Below are 18,187 nucleotides of genomic sequence, written 5' to 3' on the forward strand. Positions count from 1 at the left end.
AATCAAGGAAACAACGGAACTGAACCATTTAGCCGAGCCCAGGAGCTGTTCAGTTTTAAAGCAGTCTGTAAAAGCTGAAGTAGCTAAAAGTGTCCTCCATGCCAAGGATTACCTGGTCACCATATGGATGGCCGGATCGATTTGGCACGTGGCGTGAACATTGCAGCAAGAAGAGGTTCGAGGTGGACGATCGTCCAAAGCACGTGACCGGCTCCAATAAAGTTCGAACAAGTCATCGCACGCGACAAACTCGCCTTTCAAATCCGGAAAACCCGCCCACGTTTGTCTTTGGCCCGTCGCGCGTCAGGCGCGTTGTGATTGGACGCAGCGGCCTGTCAATAACGCGTCGCTGCCATTCCTTCCGCTCAGCTCGAGCTGAAGAGAAGACTTCGTGCAGATGTGCCTCAGCATGGGCTGTCTGCGCGAATCCTCTCAATCCTAACTTTTATCAACAGGGCGTAATTATACTTCGGCGAAAGAAGACTACTCATAAATGGACAGCGTAATACCATAATTACATTCCGAAGCGATACGTGGTTTAAAGTCATCTTAGAATTCATCTTTTTTGTTTGTTTTTTCTTGTTTTTGAACAAGAGGGAAAATGCCTGTAGCAACTCTATTGCCGTTCACGGCGACTCCGAGTAGGAAGTCTGCCAGCCCGACATCCTTTAGACTCACAGAGAAATTCATTTTACTTTTAGTTTTTAGTGGGTTTATCACTCTCTGTTTCGGGGCAATCTTCTTCTTGCCGGACTCGTCCAAGCTGCTTAGCGGAGTCTTCTTCCACTCGTCCTCCGTGGAAAGCGACACCCGAACGGGCACCGATAGTGACTCCAGCATCGGGATGGTGGACGACAAGATCCTCTCTAAGATACGGAAGGACCACGAGAAGGCACTGATCGAAGCCAAAGAAACGCTGCAGAAACGGCCCGACGAGATAAAGGACGACATTAAAAACGAAAAGGCGAAACTTAGCAAGAATGTCCTGGTGAAAACGGGGAAAGGCGACAGCCTCCCGGTCATCAAATATATACAGCCCCCCGGAGCAACAGGGCACGAGCCTTCGGATCCAGACACCCGAGAGAAAAGGGCGAAGATCAAGGAGGTGAGTTTGGCTTTCCGTAGAAGCGCCACCACTTTGTATTTCCCAGCACTTCTCTGGTACCGGCTGACATCGGTCATCCCTGCAGCGGCCACTTGTGAGGAATAACGAGGCGTATCGTATGAAGTAGCGGGGCAGTCTGGAGATCGGCTGCGAGAACCGACTAGGGCAACATGCGGCTCCACATCACTGCAGTTGTTACCTCGGAACCACCATCTGCCTTAGGCTTGGCTCATTTTACATACGGTGGTACGGTACCGGGCCGTCTGGCTGCTAGCTTCAGCAAACGGTGCCGTTTTCTTCCGTCCATTGGCAAATTGGCAACGCAGGATAAAGTCTGTCACCTCTGTTCTGCGCACGATCGATCCACTAACCCTGGACCACAACTAAATGTTTAGTTAGCGTGTTTTCAGCTGGTTTTGTAATAGTAGGTGGTTAATCATTTTCTGTACGAGCGTGTCGCTGCTTACCGCTGCACCGTGATTTCTGAGCAGAAACCCCGAGCTCTGCAGTCTGAGTAAATCGTCCTGTGTTTGTGCAGCGCTTAAACCGACCCCAGTCTCTCACAGGTCGGTGGGACGGTGGCTCTGCCTTCACGAAAAGTTCGCCGGCCGATCTTTCAACCCAAAAGTTCAAGTACGTGAGAAACGTAGTGTGCGAAAATAAGATGTTTTTACTATCGACAAATGGCGATAAAGTGGGGATTGTACAGAAACGCAGCTGAATGGTTGTTAAACTCGATTACATTTGTCCCCCAGCCTTGTTTCTGGACTCTGCTATGCAATTAGTCACCGCTTTTCCTACATTAGCAGATTTTAAAATTGAATCGTGTTTTGTCTGACAACTGCAATCGGAATTTGAAAAAACTGTAGCTACATATTATTAAACCGTAACTTGTGCTAAAAGTGAATTTATTTCCCTGTAGGATTAGCATATTTTCCTTTTTTATTTGGTAGCTGGCTTGGCTGAAATGGCTTAATGCCCCTTATCCTTTGATTGATATGTATGCAATGGCTTAATAAATATATATATATATATATATATCTTTAAAGCCCTCGGGTTTTTGTGAAGTCAGTGGAGAAATCAGTTTCATGAAGCCTGCCTGAATTCTAAATTAATTTGTCGCTCTGCTTCAAAAACATTTCTGGAGAGTTAATTTTTGGATTGATTCACTGAAATGACTTTGTTTAGTGTACTGCCACAGGTCGTATTGCCATACTGTTGACTGGCACAGTCAGTACTTGATGAACCAGAAGATTCAGTGGCCCGATACCCAGAATGCTCTGTCCTCTTGCCTTCTAGTTGCCTTGGTCAGTAATGTTGGAGCTGTTTAGTCAGCAACTTCATTTCACTGACCTGAAGTGATGCCTTCACTGGACTCCAAGAGAACTGTGTACTGGTGTACACCCAGAGCAGGTGATTGCTGAATTAAAACCAGTGTTTTAAATCAATATTTCCAAACCTGGTACTTGGGAGCCTACAGTTGGTCTATGTTTTTGCTCCCCCCTCCCCCCCCCCAGCTCCCTGCCAGACAGTCCACATTTTTGCTCCCTCTGCTCAAATGTGGACTGTCTGTGGGTCACCGAGGACCAGATTAGGAAACAGCGTTTTAGATGAACCCAAGAAACATTTTAAATTGGTCAGCATACCTGAATGTAGTTGGGTTTTTATGCGTTTTAAGTTTGTGCTGTGATCATGTTCAGGTGCTGTGCCCTTAGATAAGTTAGTGCTGCAGTAATGTATCTTTTTACTAGGCTAGCCCTGTGAGTTGTTAACCTCATAATAGTACATTCAAAGCCCTCTGGTCAGGTTACCTCACTGTGATAGCAGAATAAATAAATTGGCCTAGTTTGCTCTTGTTCAGCCTCATTCTGGGCTGGCATGAAAGAGGGGTGGTGTGTATACTGCCTTTTTTTTTTTTTTTTTTACTTGACAAGTATACCTGTTAATGAAATAACAGAATAAAATAGGGTTATTTGGTAAATTTTCCTCTGCATGTGTCTGTTAAGGGCCTTAGTCTAGCAGCAAACCCTTCTTATCTTATCTTATTGAGTCATCAGTCGCTGTTCAGTACGAATGGCCTCCGCAGCATGAGTATAATGGGTAGAGGCTTGTGCTGTGTGGCAGCCTTGCTGGAACGTGCAGCCTGGTGGCAGGCTGGGGACCTGCCCGGGGAAACGCACTCCCCTTCTGCCTGGCAGTGCAGTAGATGGTCGCGGCCACGTCTCTGGTTCGTCTGCTTGGGTATCTTCCACAGCTCAGCAGATTCCTCTCAGGGTCTGTGTAAGCTTCTAATTAGATTCCGACCAGATTAGGGATTTACAGGCATGGAGAAATTATGTATGTATTTATACGTTTATGTTTGTGTGTGTGTACATGCATAGTAAAGGGGAATTTTTAGTTGGGGAAACTGGAACAAAAAATTGTCTTAGGGCCTTAAGGGGCAGGCCCTCACTTTCAGTATTCTTTTAATGCTTTCATGCAGGTTCTGAGCTGTTTGTAGTGGGATATTTGCATCGTTCTGCAAGGGCATAAGGCTCCACTAGTTTGATAGATGAAAAGGGTGCTCCCAGACATCTCATAAAAGCTTAGTGGGGTTTAAATATGGTGACTGGAGAAGTAGAAGGTGTTTGATTTCAGCATGGTGTGTATGGTGCCAGTTTGAAGGTTGTTTAGCACAGTGTTAACCAAGCCAGTCCACAGGGACTCTCAGACCTCCTGGTAGCAAAATTAGGAGCCAAAAAGTGGACTGGTTTGGGAAACCCAGGTTTAGCAGGCAGTATGGTAGTGTTATCGCAGGATATGGGACACATCATGAGGGACCAGTGTTTGCATCATAGAATGGATCCTTTGGAAAAACTTCCCATATTCTTTGGACATAGTATGAATATGCCGTGTCATTCAGGCATAATTGCTCACTTCAGGCTACTCGATTGAACGCATCTTTTCACTTTCACCTGTTCAGAAGAGGGAAAAGATGCCTCATCAGACCATATTGATTTTTTTCCCTCTCTTTGCTTAGGTGTTGTGCTCCTTACACTAGAGTATGGGTCTTTGCGAATTGGCCTTGGATACAGGTGTTTCCAAATTGCAGCCTGCTATATAAATCCTATATCAGTGAGGCTTAGTACCTTCGGTTCTTGTAGAGACTGGGTCACAGAGGTACTGATTTTGTTTCTTTGGTTTTGTGTTTTTTAGTAACTATCCATTGTGGGTCTATCGCTGTTGGTGAGCTTCATCTTGTAACTACTGTTCCTGTTTCCAGATGCAGCTCGTCCTGTTTTGGCGAATGCTGTCAGGATTTTTTGACTGCTTTCTTTGGCACATTAAATACTTCTGCAGTTTTTGTGACCAGCGCACCTGCAATTCAATCACCAGCCTTATGGAACCTAGCTGTTACTAGCTGTTTTACAAATCAAAGTTCAGCTTGTGGAGGCCTCTTTTATAGCTGACACATCCTGCCAGGTGGTGTTCTGCCTGACATAACTCGCCTATGTAGCTGCATTTTTGATCATTATGTAGTCATTGAAAAGTCAAAGTCCTTTTTCATGTGACGTTTGTTACACTGTACATCCCTACATATGTGGCAACATTGTCCTTTTTATCGAGGCATGCAGTCTTCGTTTTCTGAGATCCTTTCAAACGAGCCTCACTCAGTATGGATCCTTTACAGAAGCTTTCGTCAGATGGCTTTTTGAATCAGCACTTTAGAAATGTGAGTAATCGATGTTGTTTTTCCAGGTGCATGAGTAGAAACGTGATCTGGCCCGGCCTCTTCTGCAATATTTCATTTTGCCTAAACCTGTTATCGTAAAGGTGGACTGAGGACTGCTGGTTTGCACGTCTTAATCGAGCTGTTTTTAATAACGCAATTCTCCATTAATCGCCCACTGAGCGCCATCACACTGGCAATTAAAGCTCACATCTTCAAATTCCACTGCGGTGGCGGTTGGCCAGCCTCATCGTGCACGTGACAAGCTTTCTCCTGTAAGTGTGTAGCTGTCACAAGTACATGCGACGTGTCCGTTCGTGCCCTACATCCTGCCCCATGCCTCGAAGCACAGGCCTCTTTAGCCTCCCAGAAATTCAGGGACTGCGGGTACTTCACCGGTCCTTGCCGTTCAGTCATTCTCGGTATGTACTAACTGGTTTCTTGCAGTTTACAATGCAGCTGTTTCATTTTGTTTCTTTATTCGCATATTCATTTACTGTAACAGACGTGATCACTTGAGAGCACAGCACAAGTGCATATACACCCTCCCAACGTCTCCGTTTTTTTTATGCTCTCATTATCGGGATTTAAATAAGCTTTTAATCAATTTAATCTGCGAGCTTGCGTACGAGTGACTGTTGCTCTCCTCCGCTGTCTTTTGTGGCTCTAATGGATTCGTGGGAAGGTGTGGAGGCTCTTCACAGACCGGTGTAGCATGTCCTGCCTGCAGGGAGGAGAGGGGGTGCGGTCTGGCCTTTTCTCACGCCAGCTCTCGCGTCTCGAAGCCCTCCTGGAACGACAGTGCGTAGGTCTTATGTGAGTCTGAGCGTTGTCAGGGCGTTAAGTTCTCCTCAAGTTTCTGCCGGTGGAACAGAAATGTGCGGGGAGGGGGGGCATGCTGGAATCCTAGCGCAAATGCAGCACTGCTGTGGCTTTTTCTTTCACACTTTTTGACATTTAGGCATCTCAGTATGCGGAGCATTCAAACAAGAAAAGGCAGGAAAAGACACTTGCTTTTCACGAAGCTTCAAGAGCGTTTATCCCAAACTTAAGAGCTAAAGGAAACTGGGGATTTAGCACAGGAGGTGTGTCCTGCATTTCCTGAGCGGCAGTCAGTAATTAAGCGGCACCTCTGTCTGTTTGGGCCGCGCCCCAAAAAACCCCCCTCCCTCCGCTTCCTGGACACCTCAGGAAGCACAAGACAGCTTCTTAATGAGGTTTCTGCGCTTGTTTGTTTACCTCCTGAAGCCGTAGGGCCTCGTGACCTTTCTCTTCCTTTCAGTCGCGTCTGACGGGTCGTGCTGGATGTTTCCCAGTAGCAGATGCTGGTGGTGAGGCCCTCCGTCATGTAAATGAGTTGCCGCACGTGTCCCAGAGAGCGGGCGGCTTTGTAACCCGAGTACATCCCGGCAGAAGGCCCCGCGAGGTTTGTTTGACTGATTAAACCGCAGCGCTGCTGGGCTCGGTACCCGCTGCGCTACATAAGAGAGATTTGTCGCGTTAATGTTTTCGTTTTAGTTACTGTTTTATTACCTGGCACAGGGCCGTTTTCCTCGTTTGCCTCAAGCTGGCTTGTAATATATGAGCTGCTGCTAATTTATTTTTACACTTATTCTGTAATACTGTATATTTTAAATATCTAGTTTGTAACTGCTCTGCAACTTGGGTACGCTTCAGTCTATGCACCTGGTTTGGAAAGGTGCGGGCCCGCTGTTCTGTCCTGGGCGTGATGATAAAGCGTGCGGGGCAGGAAGCGGGAGGATGTTCTGTCACGATTGGAGGAGTGACGTGGACGTGTCGTGGGGCTGTTATAGTGTGGCAGCCCCTTCAGGACTCCATTGTCGGATCTGGAGCTGTATCGGGTCTCGCAGGAGGGCAGGTCAGGCACAGGACAGGATTGAACCGTCAGTGTTTTAGCCTTGGAACGAGTGTTGGGTTTCCCCACCTCGGTCTCTCTCCTGCTCCACCTCTTCTGTGTCAGTCTGGAATTGATAGATCGTTTATTGTCCTTTGGGTCCACCTGGAACCGGAGCCTCCCACGGTGGCCTCCTGCGAGACACGACACACCCGGCTTCCTCGCTGCATCCGTCCTCTGGGCCCTTACCCGATGCCAGCAGCTGATTAAAACTGAGAAGGGACTCGGGACCATGGCTGCTTGTATGGCAGGTGGCTGGTCTTCACAGGTATAGCTGGACCCCCACGTGCCTAGGGGGCGCTTTTGCGTAGTATTCGCTCATGCCCTCGGCACCCCCATCTATGGCGCTCCCCCTGATTGGCAGTAACCAGATAAGCTTCCCTGCCTGCTACATTCTACGGATAAAATCGGAGAAGGCTTTTAAATACGGGCCTGCAGTAGACGCTAACCCAGATTGCTTTGGGGATGTTTAACCAGCTGCAGTGACGTCCTCGTTGGCCCTGCTGGCTTAGAGAGCTGTTCTGGGGCTGCCCCCCGCCGCCTTTCACTTCTTGCCCCCAAGCTGATACTGCTGGCTCCTGTGAGCGTTTTCACATCCCTTCCTGTGATTTTTTATTTTTTTTTTTCTTCCATTTTTTTCTCCCCTCTCCGTTCTTCCGTGTCCTTGTCTCCTCGACGTTAATCTTGCCAAGCTCCAGTAATTTCTCCTTGTGGAAGTGGCCTCAAGGTGAGTCGCTATATGTCATTTGGGAAAAACATATGCGGAGAAGTTTGTTTTGCGCGAGCCAATCGTGGGACAAGAGGTTGGATTGAGAGAGTTCCCGGCGCAGTAGCTAGAGCGTCGTCGGACCTTCGGATAGGTATTTAAATGTGAACGTCCGTCTGTTTTAAGCAGGGCTGTGAAAATGTGTAAAACTGTCTGCCATCTAAGCAGCTGTCAGTAATAGAGTCTGTGTAGGAGATTGGTCTTTGCACTGTACCATTAAGCAGTTTGTTTGACGCTTAATATGAGTAGCATTAATGCTGCAATTAATTCTAATAAATGATTTGTGGTTGAACGCTGTGGCCTGGCTTATTCACAGGGCTGCGGAATCACACTAACTGCGGTCCTATGGCCCAGTACTAATTAATCCCCAGACTGTCTGTGTACGCTAGTGTTACATCATCTGAGGCCAGCAGTCCGCTGGCAGTACAAAGGATATTAAGTCATTCCTGTGTCGCATGCCGCTGTGTTTTGCCCTTTAGGTAGTTTTCTTTTGAAACTGGCTCGTCAGTCTGTGTTTGTTTCTGCTCCCCGATCTGGGCAGCATCCTGCCCTCCTTCGTGTCGAGTTATCGTCGGCTCCGAGAGCCTCGTTTCTGGCCATGGCGGCCAGCAGGAGCACGGAGCCGTAATGGATGCCCTCGGAGCCGTAATGGGCCGGGTGGGGCCTCCCGCGCACCCTGCAGCCGCGGGAAACGAGCGACTCCCGTGTGGTGTAGAGCGAGTAGCAAGAACATGGATCGAAACAACATTGTTTTGTTCTGTTTTTGTGCTTGTTTTGTGGAAAGTGGAACGTGGAGTGTCGCACGCGCTGCTGTGGAGACATTAAAGAAGCCGAGGGCTTTCAGATCAGACACTCCGGCCTTGTCAACAGAATATTGGTTCGCGCTTGTTTTCTGGAAAGCTTCATCTTCCATGAGAAGGAACCTCACCCGAAGTTTACCGATTAAAGCTTTGGCTGTTCGGTGCCTAGGAGAGGGTCTGTGATGCTTACTTTAGTGAGAGCATTGGCGGTCTTGGGGCATCAGGGTTATGTCGCCACGGACGGGTGGATGATGCACATTTAGGCTAGAGGTTGGGTGGAGATTAGCTACCCCCCCTCCTGCCCCCCCATCCCATGCTTTCTGTGCTTGCTCCTTTGCTCCTTTTATTTTGGAGGAAAGCATTCTGTTTCTGGAAGAGCAAAGCGAGAAAGGAATCGATCACCTCCGCGTGACCTTTGCAGACGCACGTCATTGGTGGTCGGTAGGGCATCGTTTTCCGGTGCGCTGTTCTGGTTTCCAAGGCAACATGGGCACTGTTGTTGCGGGTGCTCCTGGTTGGGGAAGGGGGCAGAAACTGCCCTGCCGACGGCCCTCGAGTCGAGTGTTTCGTATGAATGGTTCTGGCAAGGAAGACTGGGAGAAATATCCGCTGTTCCAGCCACAGTCGTCCAAATCAAATCATTCTGTGCAATTCAATGGAATGGGGCTATGATCTCCTAGTTATGAATGCCTTTTTTTTTTCTCTTCCTGCCGCAGACTTTGACATCTCTATCCCGGTAATCTGTTTATTTGTCATGTGGCTGTAAAGATTCCTGTTTCCTATCCTTTCACATCTACTTGCGCAGAAAGCAAAACCCTCTGTACATTATAACACATACCGGTGTCAGCTGATGGTTCACTAATGTCACGCTTCTCGGGGGGGGGGGTGGGTGGCCGGCCGGCCATCGCTAACAGCTGGCCCCTCCGCTCAAGGGCAAAGTTCCCTCCTGCAACTATATGTCCACGTCCCGCTTTGATGTGCCTGTAACTGGAGTGTTGACCCGATGGGACACTCCATGGTTAAACTGAGCACTCTGCTACTCTTCTCCCCCCCCCACCCCCGCACCCACAGGAAGAATTTTAATTTTATCCTCATACAGTGTAGCCTGTGATGGGACTCTTAATGAGCTGACCTGCCTATATTTATGTTGGGCCTCAGGAAGAGAATTATTGATTTACCTTTCATAATACCTTCATTAATTAGCCTTGTGTCAGCAAGCAGAGTCAGACCTAATTGTTGCATTTAGCTGAAAGGTCAAGTCTGTAATGCACCGGTTTAAGGTTAAATCTAAATGTGCCTTCAGAATTACTCCACAAGCGTTGTGCTCAAGGACGATGAAATGCCAGCGCTGTCAAGACCTGTGGGCCATTAGTGACCGCTGTATTCACACTAATCCGAGCCGGGTAAAGTCAGGAATTTGTGTTTCTTTTGTCCAACCATTGTGCTTAACGCTTTGTTGATGGGTTTTATTTGCTAATCGAGTGATCTTTCTCCCCTCCTATCGGTCTTCATGTACTGGTCATTGACAGTAGGGGACCAACCCAAAACAACGTAGAGCATAGACCAGGAGGAGCAGTTGGAATATGGATGGATGGATTGATTGTTCATTTTTAATCTTTGGGTGTCACTGTGGTCCTGTTTTGGATAAATGGGGGTGTATTTACGGATGCATGGATTGATAGGTATGTTTGTTTCTGTTATAAATTGTAGGTAAACAGATTAAATACCTCATTTATGTGTTAGTCTTAATTAGGTAGCCTGGATATGTGTATTATAAGTGTGATGTGCAATGAATGGTCTATCATGGTCTTATACAAAGAGCCCAAAGAAGCATTGATTTATTTTTTTTTCCCCATCTGATCTGCCACATGTGGCAGAACAAACAGTGGATTTACAGAGAAAGCGATTTGAGATTCTGTCAAATGGAGCATTAGGATCCGCGGTGATGCATCCGGGCCGGCAGGTTCAGGGCCTGGTTCGTTTCAGAACCGTTCAGACCTAGCTTGACCTGCTGCCACCGCCAGTCTGAAATTCAGTTTATTTTCCTCTCTGCTGTGCGTTTTGTTGCATTGTTTAGTCCCTCATTAAAGTAAAACCCTGAATTCTATGTTTATGGAGAAAATCGCTGGGAATAGTGGTTTGGAGAGTAAAGCATTACGGAGTGGGCCGTGTCATGTTCGTGTTGCAGATAACGGACATTTTTTTAAAATTTTGAGCAAATTCCGTAGAAGCCAAAAATAAATCTGGCCCGTGTTAGCAGCAGATTAATGATTCATCTCTTCATCCATAATAATTATTTTTCCCCGCTGTAATTTTAACACTAGAGCAGTATGGAAAAAGAGCAGCTTTAGTGCTCTAGCAGTTTGCAGGAATGTCCTGTGATGCAGTTTTCAGTGCAAAGACGGTGCGTTGTTCCATTTTTAGATGACAGAGGCTGCTCCCTCCGCCAGCCCCACGCCTACTGACCGGGACGGTCCCCCACTCCATCCCCCTCTGGCCCATGCCACTGCGTGCTCTGCTGCATTTTTAGCTATCGCCTGGTGGAAAGTTCAGGACCAGAAAGTACAAATCCAGACCAAGGTTTTGTTTCCGCCAACCAGTAGAGTACAGGGTCACAGAGTACTCAAGTGGTTGGTTGAAACGAAACCTTGGTTTGGATTTGCACTTCCTAGACCTGAACTTCCCGCCTCTGGCTTCCGATGCCTCCCGGTGTCCTGCTGATTGCCTGTTGACATTTATTCTGAGGGATAAGTGAAAAGCTGGAGGATGCGGGGGGGCAGACCTCTACGGGGGGGGCACCCCGAGCTCTGTGTGGGGTTTGGGGTTTGGATGGAAGATTGGGCCTTAACCTCTACCATTTACCCCCACACGGTGTGGACATACGGGGGGGGGGGGGGGATTATGTGCGTAAATGATTTGAAGGCACCAATGTCACTGGCAGCCCCCCGCTGTACCCGAGCAAATGGATCGTAACCTCTGAGCATGTTAACAGCCTACCCACAGCACTGCACACTACCCACAGCACTGCACACTACCCACAGCACTGCACACTACCCACAGCACTGCACACTACCCACAGCACTGCACACTGCGGCGCCCCCTCTTGCAAAGCTGCGTACTTGTTGCTCTTGGTCAACATTGAGGGTTTAAATGCCAGCACATAAATCTCCACCCACCCCCCCCGGAGCCCAGATGCGATGCCCAAGCTGCCACCTCGCCATTTCCCGTCCGTATTTCCCGCATCTCATGCGGCGTGATTCCGTGTGAAGCGTGGAAAAAGCCCCTGAGCATTAGCGGCCCTTCGGCTGGGCTTTCGGCATGCCACCTGCCTCTGCTTTGCTGACGTTGCTGCTTTTGTCCCGCGATAATTAGTTTCTAAAAATAGCGCCGAGGAGGGTGAAGCATTTAACGGACGTGCTTGACGAGGGTCCTGGTGTGTCGGGCTTCAGCCAGCCAGGCAAGTCGGGGCTCCCCCTCCCTCCCTCCCCCCCGAGGCACCCAGCTGACCCAGCGCTCGTGAGAGTGAAGGGGCATGGAACTATGTGGCCACTGTTGTTACATTGCCATCAGACGCAAATGAGATTCTGCTTTGAATGAATCTCATAGGGATGCAGCTGCTAGCATGAGACTTCTGCAGAAATCGCAGCATGCGGCCGGCACCCCTACTGATATACCCCCGCCCCCCCCCCCCCCCCCCCCCCCGGCTGAAACCGAAACAAAGCTCTCCAGAATTATTGTAACGATTTCCGTATCAGTGTTTCCGGGTTTATGAGTAGAGAGGCACAATGTGCGTGAAGTTTGACTGCTCTTTCACGCATCGTTAATGCCTCAAGGGTTTTCCCTGAGAGATAACTGACGCTTGAAGGGATGGGGTTTGGCTAAATAGGCTTAAAAAAACTAATCGAATTGAGTGTGAAGACTGCGTAAAGAAATGCGTTTTGGGGCTGACATGCATCAGCTCGAAATAGGACGAGAGTATGGGACACCCAGCTTGAAATATGAATACATTTCGAGAGACACCCCTAACCATCCTAAAGGTGGTGATACGGGTCTGTAAACTTCTGGGGTGTTCAGGTCCTACAAGGATGTGCCATTGTTCCATTGAGCGTAGGATGTGCAGCCCGAATTTGTAGCTTATCCGTGGGACATCTGATTGTGGTGCTGTGGTGTTCGTCTTGATTTTCTGTGCTTTCAGTCATGAAAGCTGCATGTGCTTTTTTTGAATACTTTTATACAGGCTTTTGTGCCGTAGAAACATGTATTTGATGATTTTGCTGCTTATCTGAATTTGATCTGGGGTGATTCTGATGAAAATCTCTCCAACTGTGTTTTTTCCCCACCACCACTCCATCCTTCCATCTTCCACTGCTTATGCAGGTCTGGTGCCATGGGGGCAGTGGGCAAAGCCGTGATGCCCAGCTCTCCCTCTCTCCAGTAACCAGCTCATTCATAGGGATACCAAGGTGTTCCCAGGACACACCGGCTTCTTAAGTGTAGTCAGGTGATCAGACCTGTCAGAACCAGCTGGCCTGCATTATTGCAGCTGTGTGTAGCATGAGGAAGTTGGATAAGACCTGTGTGGCCTGCAACCATTAGTCCACTTCCTGTTTGAGTGCTTGGCCTGTAGCTCTGTTTGACACCCATAGTGGGCGCTGTGGCGGCTCCCTGGGCCCTCGTCCTCCAGCAGCACACTGCTACTAGGATCAGTGGGACCAGTCAGTAAGCTTGGATGCGGCCTCATGCTCCTCGACCCCACTTGCCTTTCCATTCATTTGTCAAAGGGGGCGCCAACGAACGCGAACCAACTGATACACTTTCAGAAGGTATGTTAGCTTCCTTGCTAACGCGCGAGTCGGTGACTTTCAGGTGACGCCTGTCCCCATTTCTCAGTACTCGGATCTTTTTGAACTGGTTCTGGTCCTTGGTACGGCTGGTATGGAAGGTGTCTGCAGATGAATGGAGGAGACCTTCACAGTCCACCAGGGGGCGTGCTTTGCCATCGTCACTCTGATGCTCCCACTTCAAACAGGACTCTTCAGATCCAGGGCGCCTCCTGGTGGTTTCTAGCAGCCGGTCTCGCTTCCCTATTAGAGGTGGTGTGTGACTCTTGAGTTCTGTGGGTCAAAGTTTCCACTTATCACAGCCATTAATTGAATAAAGGTCGTCTCGCCCAGTGTAGGTGTAAATCAATGCTAATTAACAGAGATTCTGTATACCCTGCAGGGCTGTGGTGGATGGGAGGTGTGGCTGAGCGGCTGCGTGCCGTAAGGTTTAGCTTGACTGTTCCGCCATTCTATTGTAGCCTCACTTTAGCAGAATACGCTCAGCCATAGTTGCTGTTACAGGAAGGCGTGCTTTTGGAAATGTTTTTGTTTTTCTTATCCAGGACTCCCCTGTCGCCCCTGGGGCACCTCTTGGAGGAGCAGGGGGGAGTTCCCAGGGTGCTGTGAAAGGCTTGCCAAGCTGGAGGGTGCAGTAAAAGTCCCTGGGTGATCGGCCCTACGTGTGTCGGTGTGCTTGTTCTCAAATCTGTGTGACCTCGCTATTCCGTTTGCTGTAACATTTAGCAGAACGCTAGTGGCCCTCCTCTTAGAAAGCCGTTATGTCGGGCGGGGGCTGGGGGTGTGAGCAGATCCTGTCTGGGCACGTGCAGGTGCTGCGGCGGCGGCGGTTGTTGTGTAAACAGCGTCAGACAGAGCAGGCTGCAGAGGACTGGACGCTCTAAGCAGAAGCGCCAACGGAATTCAGCCTGCAGGTGCGCGACGCCATGCCAGGCGTGAGCGGCACCAAACCTGTCTGTGTGTCCTCCAGAGGACATCGGGGTGCTTCTCCAGGACCCGGCCAGGGCTGGGCTGCGTTCAAGGCATCAAACCCAAAACAGCAGCAGCAGAGCCTTGTGTGAGCCCTGCCCAAACCGGTGCCCTGTGGTACGTTCCCAGCTGAGCTCTCAGCCTCCTTCATATGGCTTCCCATTCCCTTGGGCTGGTGTTATGAATGAGAGGGGCAGGCGCACACAGACCAATGCGGGCCAAGCAGTGGATTAATGCACTTATCCATGTTTTACTGGAAATTCAAGCGGCACCTGTTTCTCAGGAATGCCCTCCTGCCAGTCTGATGTGCAGTGATTGCCAATCTCACCAGTCGGTCTGAGAGAATCGTCGTCATTCACAGCCAGGCTGCCCCCAGATGAGTGATCTGAGCCACAAACGAAAATGGAACCCTCACTCTGGCAAATATTTCTCTCTGCCCAGGGCCCTGTTCTTCCACCTTTCTCCCTGAAGGGGGAGCCGTGACGCCCCCTTGAATACCCCTTTATTACTGCCTGAGGCCCGGCTAGGTTACTCTGTGAGCACCTCACAGCACATCTAAAATGGCGGGGGTGCGGGCTTTTTCTAGAATGGCACCACATCTGGATGGTGTTTCCAGAGTTTTAAAGGGAACGTGCTGATGGGAGAAACTAGCCTGTACTGGGCGGGGCCTGTAGCTACCTGTGGCAGAAGGTCCTGTAAGGGGCGCTCTTCTGAGAGGCAAATGGGCAATACCTGTACACTGAGCAAGGCCCTCTGCAGAGACATGAGTGCGATATGGAGCATTTTACCCAATATTTACCACTTAACTGGTCGTCATCGGACCATCTCTCGTCGTCAGGGAGCCAGTCATCCAGCTTATGGATGGAGGGGTTCCCCCACCTTCAGAAGAGGCTTGTTGGCCTGCTGAAACATCTCCTCTCTGTCATTTCAGGCGGGGTTTATAAGTCTCACTTTAAGTGGATTGTCCTCAAGTGTGGTAGGGTTAGGTAGAGAGAATGAGTTTGCCCTGGTTTTGGATAATTTAGTCCCTTTTGTAGATATTCCCCCGCCACAGCTGAAGATGAAGCCCGCCATCGTGCTCCATACCGTACACGGTTGCAAACAGTCAGCAGCTCCAAACAGGCATCCTCTAACAGAGCCGTGCGTCTGTCGAGAGCTGATCTACATATTTTGCAGCTTGAAATGGACCCCGTGCTCCCGCCATCGGAGGCGATAAGGACGCAGCTGGTGCCGCTGGCGGTGCGTTCTCTGATTTTCATGAATGTTAACAAGACTCCACTGTTTGTTGTTGAGTTGAGATGATGTGTTTGCACAGAGAACCACCCCCCTGTAATTTCCACTGTTCAGAGTATCTGTCTCTTCCCTGTGGTCCTCCACTGTCCCAGAGAGCCGTTTGCTTTGGCTCTTTAGCAAGCAGGATGTCACCTTTCAGTGCAAGGAGCGTAACCAGAAGGTGCTGGCTTGGGGTCCTTAAATACCTGTCCTGTCCTTCGGAAGGACAAGTACAATTATATACAGATCAGATGCCAAGGCCGCATTAGTACTTTAATGCCATGATTGTATTTATTCTTTTTTTTACAGATTTTTACAGATTATATAAATTACACAAACATGCAAACATGAAACCTGTTACAATGGAGTGGCCAAATGAAAATTGGTTCCTTAAATGCCCACTTAAATAAATTTTTCCTCATATCCCGCGTGTATGTTATCTGATACCATGATAATCATAAAGGCAGCCTAACTTTTACAGCACAGACAATCAAAAGTAAAATGACATCTGCCAAGATGTCACTACCTGTACCTACCGACCTCTGAGCAGGCGCTATATAGACGGCCCCGAGATGTACAGAGTCCATTGCCTTTACCCCAGTGACGGAAGACAAAAAACAGAGGAGACAAAATGTAAACGGACCTTGCAACTCTAACAGATAAGTCAATAAAACATAATCCCGAGACTGTCGTTCTGTTTGGCTCTGTATGGAGACTAAAACTCCACATGGGTGTGTGAGATATATATTACATTGTTGGGACGTTTGATGAAAACCTGTTATTTTTACCCTGTGGAGACATTTTTTTGGTGCCCAAAAGGGGAAACTCAGTTTTATAAAAATCTGTGACTGCAATCAAAACTGCAAAAAAGGGTTGGAGTTAAGGTTGTCATAGTTGGGTAGTTGGGATTAGCATTTTCTCTGAATGGACGGTCCCTGCAAATGTATGTAACGTGTGTCCGTGTGTGTTTCTGTATCCACAACGCTAGTGGTAAGATGTGTTAATGGTGTAACAGTCCTTGGCTTACCAGCTTCAGCCTGTGGTCAGTGGTTTTCCAAGCGGCGATGAACAAAAGGACCTGGTGTATCAACAAGCAGCAGCTGCTGAAACAGATGAGGTTTTCAGTCCCGTTCCCCCCCCCCCCCCCCCCCCTTGTTGGCTTGCGACAGGGACAGTGTCTGCTGCCCTGGCAGTTCCATGTGACGGAAAGCCAGCATCCATCAAGTTGTTGCATCATCCACTGCGATCTCGCAGTGTCTGTCAGGCTTGCTGTTAGCACATCGTGTCGATTCTGCCACATGTGAAACGCGGTTGGTTCCCAGCTGGGTGCCAGGATTTTGCTGGGGGGGGGGTGCCTCCACGTTCCCCTGCAAAGTTAAACATCTGTTGACTTTTTCTATGCATCTGTTTTGTGGCTGAAACCTTATTTTATACCATATGACTTTGTGCATCACTGTTTTGTTTTCGTTCGTTTTTGTCCGGCAGCCAGAGCGCGGAACTCCGCGTAATGCGATTTTTCTGCCGAGAGCTGGATTTTTCATTTCAGCTCTGGATATATCATTTTTAACTCTGCGAAGTATCTCTACTGTCTTGAAATGCTTCTGCTAAAATTACTATCTGAGAATCTGTATGGGGGGAAAAAAAGATTTTAACATGAGATGTTCAGAGTCCCGCGGAAAAAATTAGATTTTAGACTTTGATTTGATTAGAAGAGGTCAGAAGCTGTTGGGGTTTTCAGCTCACGATTAAGAGATGATGTGAGACCTCCAGCACCCTGTAGAGATATGTTTTTTAGATCCGCCTAAGCCTCGTTTGAGACTTGCATGATTTCTCACACGAACGAAATGAGGAGTGAGTCAAAGCTGCAAGTCCTGTCTTCTGCGTGGTTGTTATCTTGTTTTCATCCAGGAGAGATGGAGCAAAAACCCTAGAGATCATTACCATTCTTCCGGCTAAGCTGTGTGAGTCCGTGTGGGAGTTCTCCCAGTCCCTTAACTCTGTGGCACCCTTCTATGTTTATTTTTTCAGTATCCCCAACCTATTTTTTTATAGGCTGAGGTATTTTTGATTTCCTCTAACAAGGCCCACAGCTGGCCGGCTGGCTTCCTCGTGGCGCTGCTTCAGGCTGGTTTTCTTTGCGCTCTCAGGGCACGGGGCATTTGCAGGGGGAACCCTGGGCACACCCCCCGGCGCGGGCGGGCCGCCCTCATGCACCTTTCAGGTGTGTAGGAGGCCTCCGCACAAACAGAAGCGAACAGGCACCCTGCCGACTGTAATTTGTGGCTATGATTAGATTTCATGGAAAGCCGCAGTGGTGAGTCCCTCGTGATTATAGCTGTGATCCAAACCGCCGCAGAGTTCTGATAGTACTCGTCCTCCGACGGTCCTCCCCCGTGCCGTTTGAAAGCTTCCCATAATTCTCGGTTTGTGCCACGGCAACCAAGTTTACACCCCCTCACTGTCTCTCTGGCTCGAAACCCAGAGTTAGCTATTGCGGAGAGTGTGTGTGTGTGTGTGTGTGTGTGGTCCTGGCAGACCCAGAAGCAGCCGGACGGCTTGGCAGTGAGACGCGCCACGTTCCTGCCTCCACATTGAGGCGCTGCTGTGCACTAGGCAGGCCTGGTGCTGTTTGGACTTCAGATGCATTCATTGGCCTGTAATTGGTGTTCAGCAGGGTCACCTCACATACGCTCCCCGGTATTATTATAGGCTTGGGCGGTATCTAATTTTTCATACTGCGATACCTTCCAGATATACTGCCGTATGCAAAGTCTACCCCCCCGCCCCCAACAATAGTGTTGCCTTTGAAA

General features: G+C 48.9%; 1 protein-coding gene across 1 annotated transcript in view; it reads left to right on the forward strand.

The window, feature by feature from the left end:
• Positions 1-357: 357 nt before the first annotated feature.
• man1a1 (mannosidase, alpha, class 1A, member 1) overlaps positions 358-18,187 on the forward strand; it is a 77,879-nt gene continuing 60,049 nt past the window's right edge. Inside the window, exon 1 of the mRNA XM_023797179.2 lies at positions 358-1,105. Within this exon, the coding sequence (XP_023652947.1) occupies positions 602-1,105 (504 nt within the window). The 5' untranslated portion in view covers positions 358-601. The remainder of the gene's footprint in view (positions 1,106-18,187) is intronic.

Source organism: Paramormyrops kingsleyae, chromosome 19 (assembly GCF_048594095.1).
Source record: "Paramormyrops kingsleyae isolate MSU_618 chromosome 19, PKINGS_0.4, whole genome shotgun sequence".
In the NCBI taxonomy this organism is placed as follows: domain Eukaryota; kingdom Metazoa; phylum Chordata; class Actinopteri; order Osteoglossiformes; family Mormyridae; genus Paramormyrops; species Paramormyrops kingsleyae.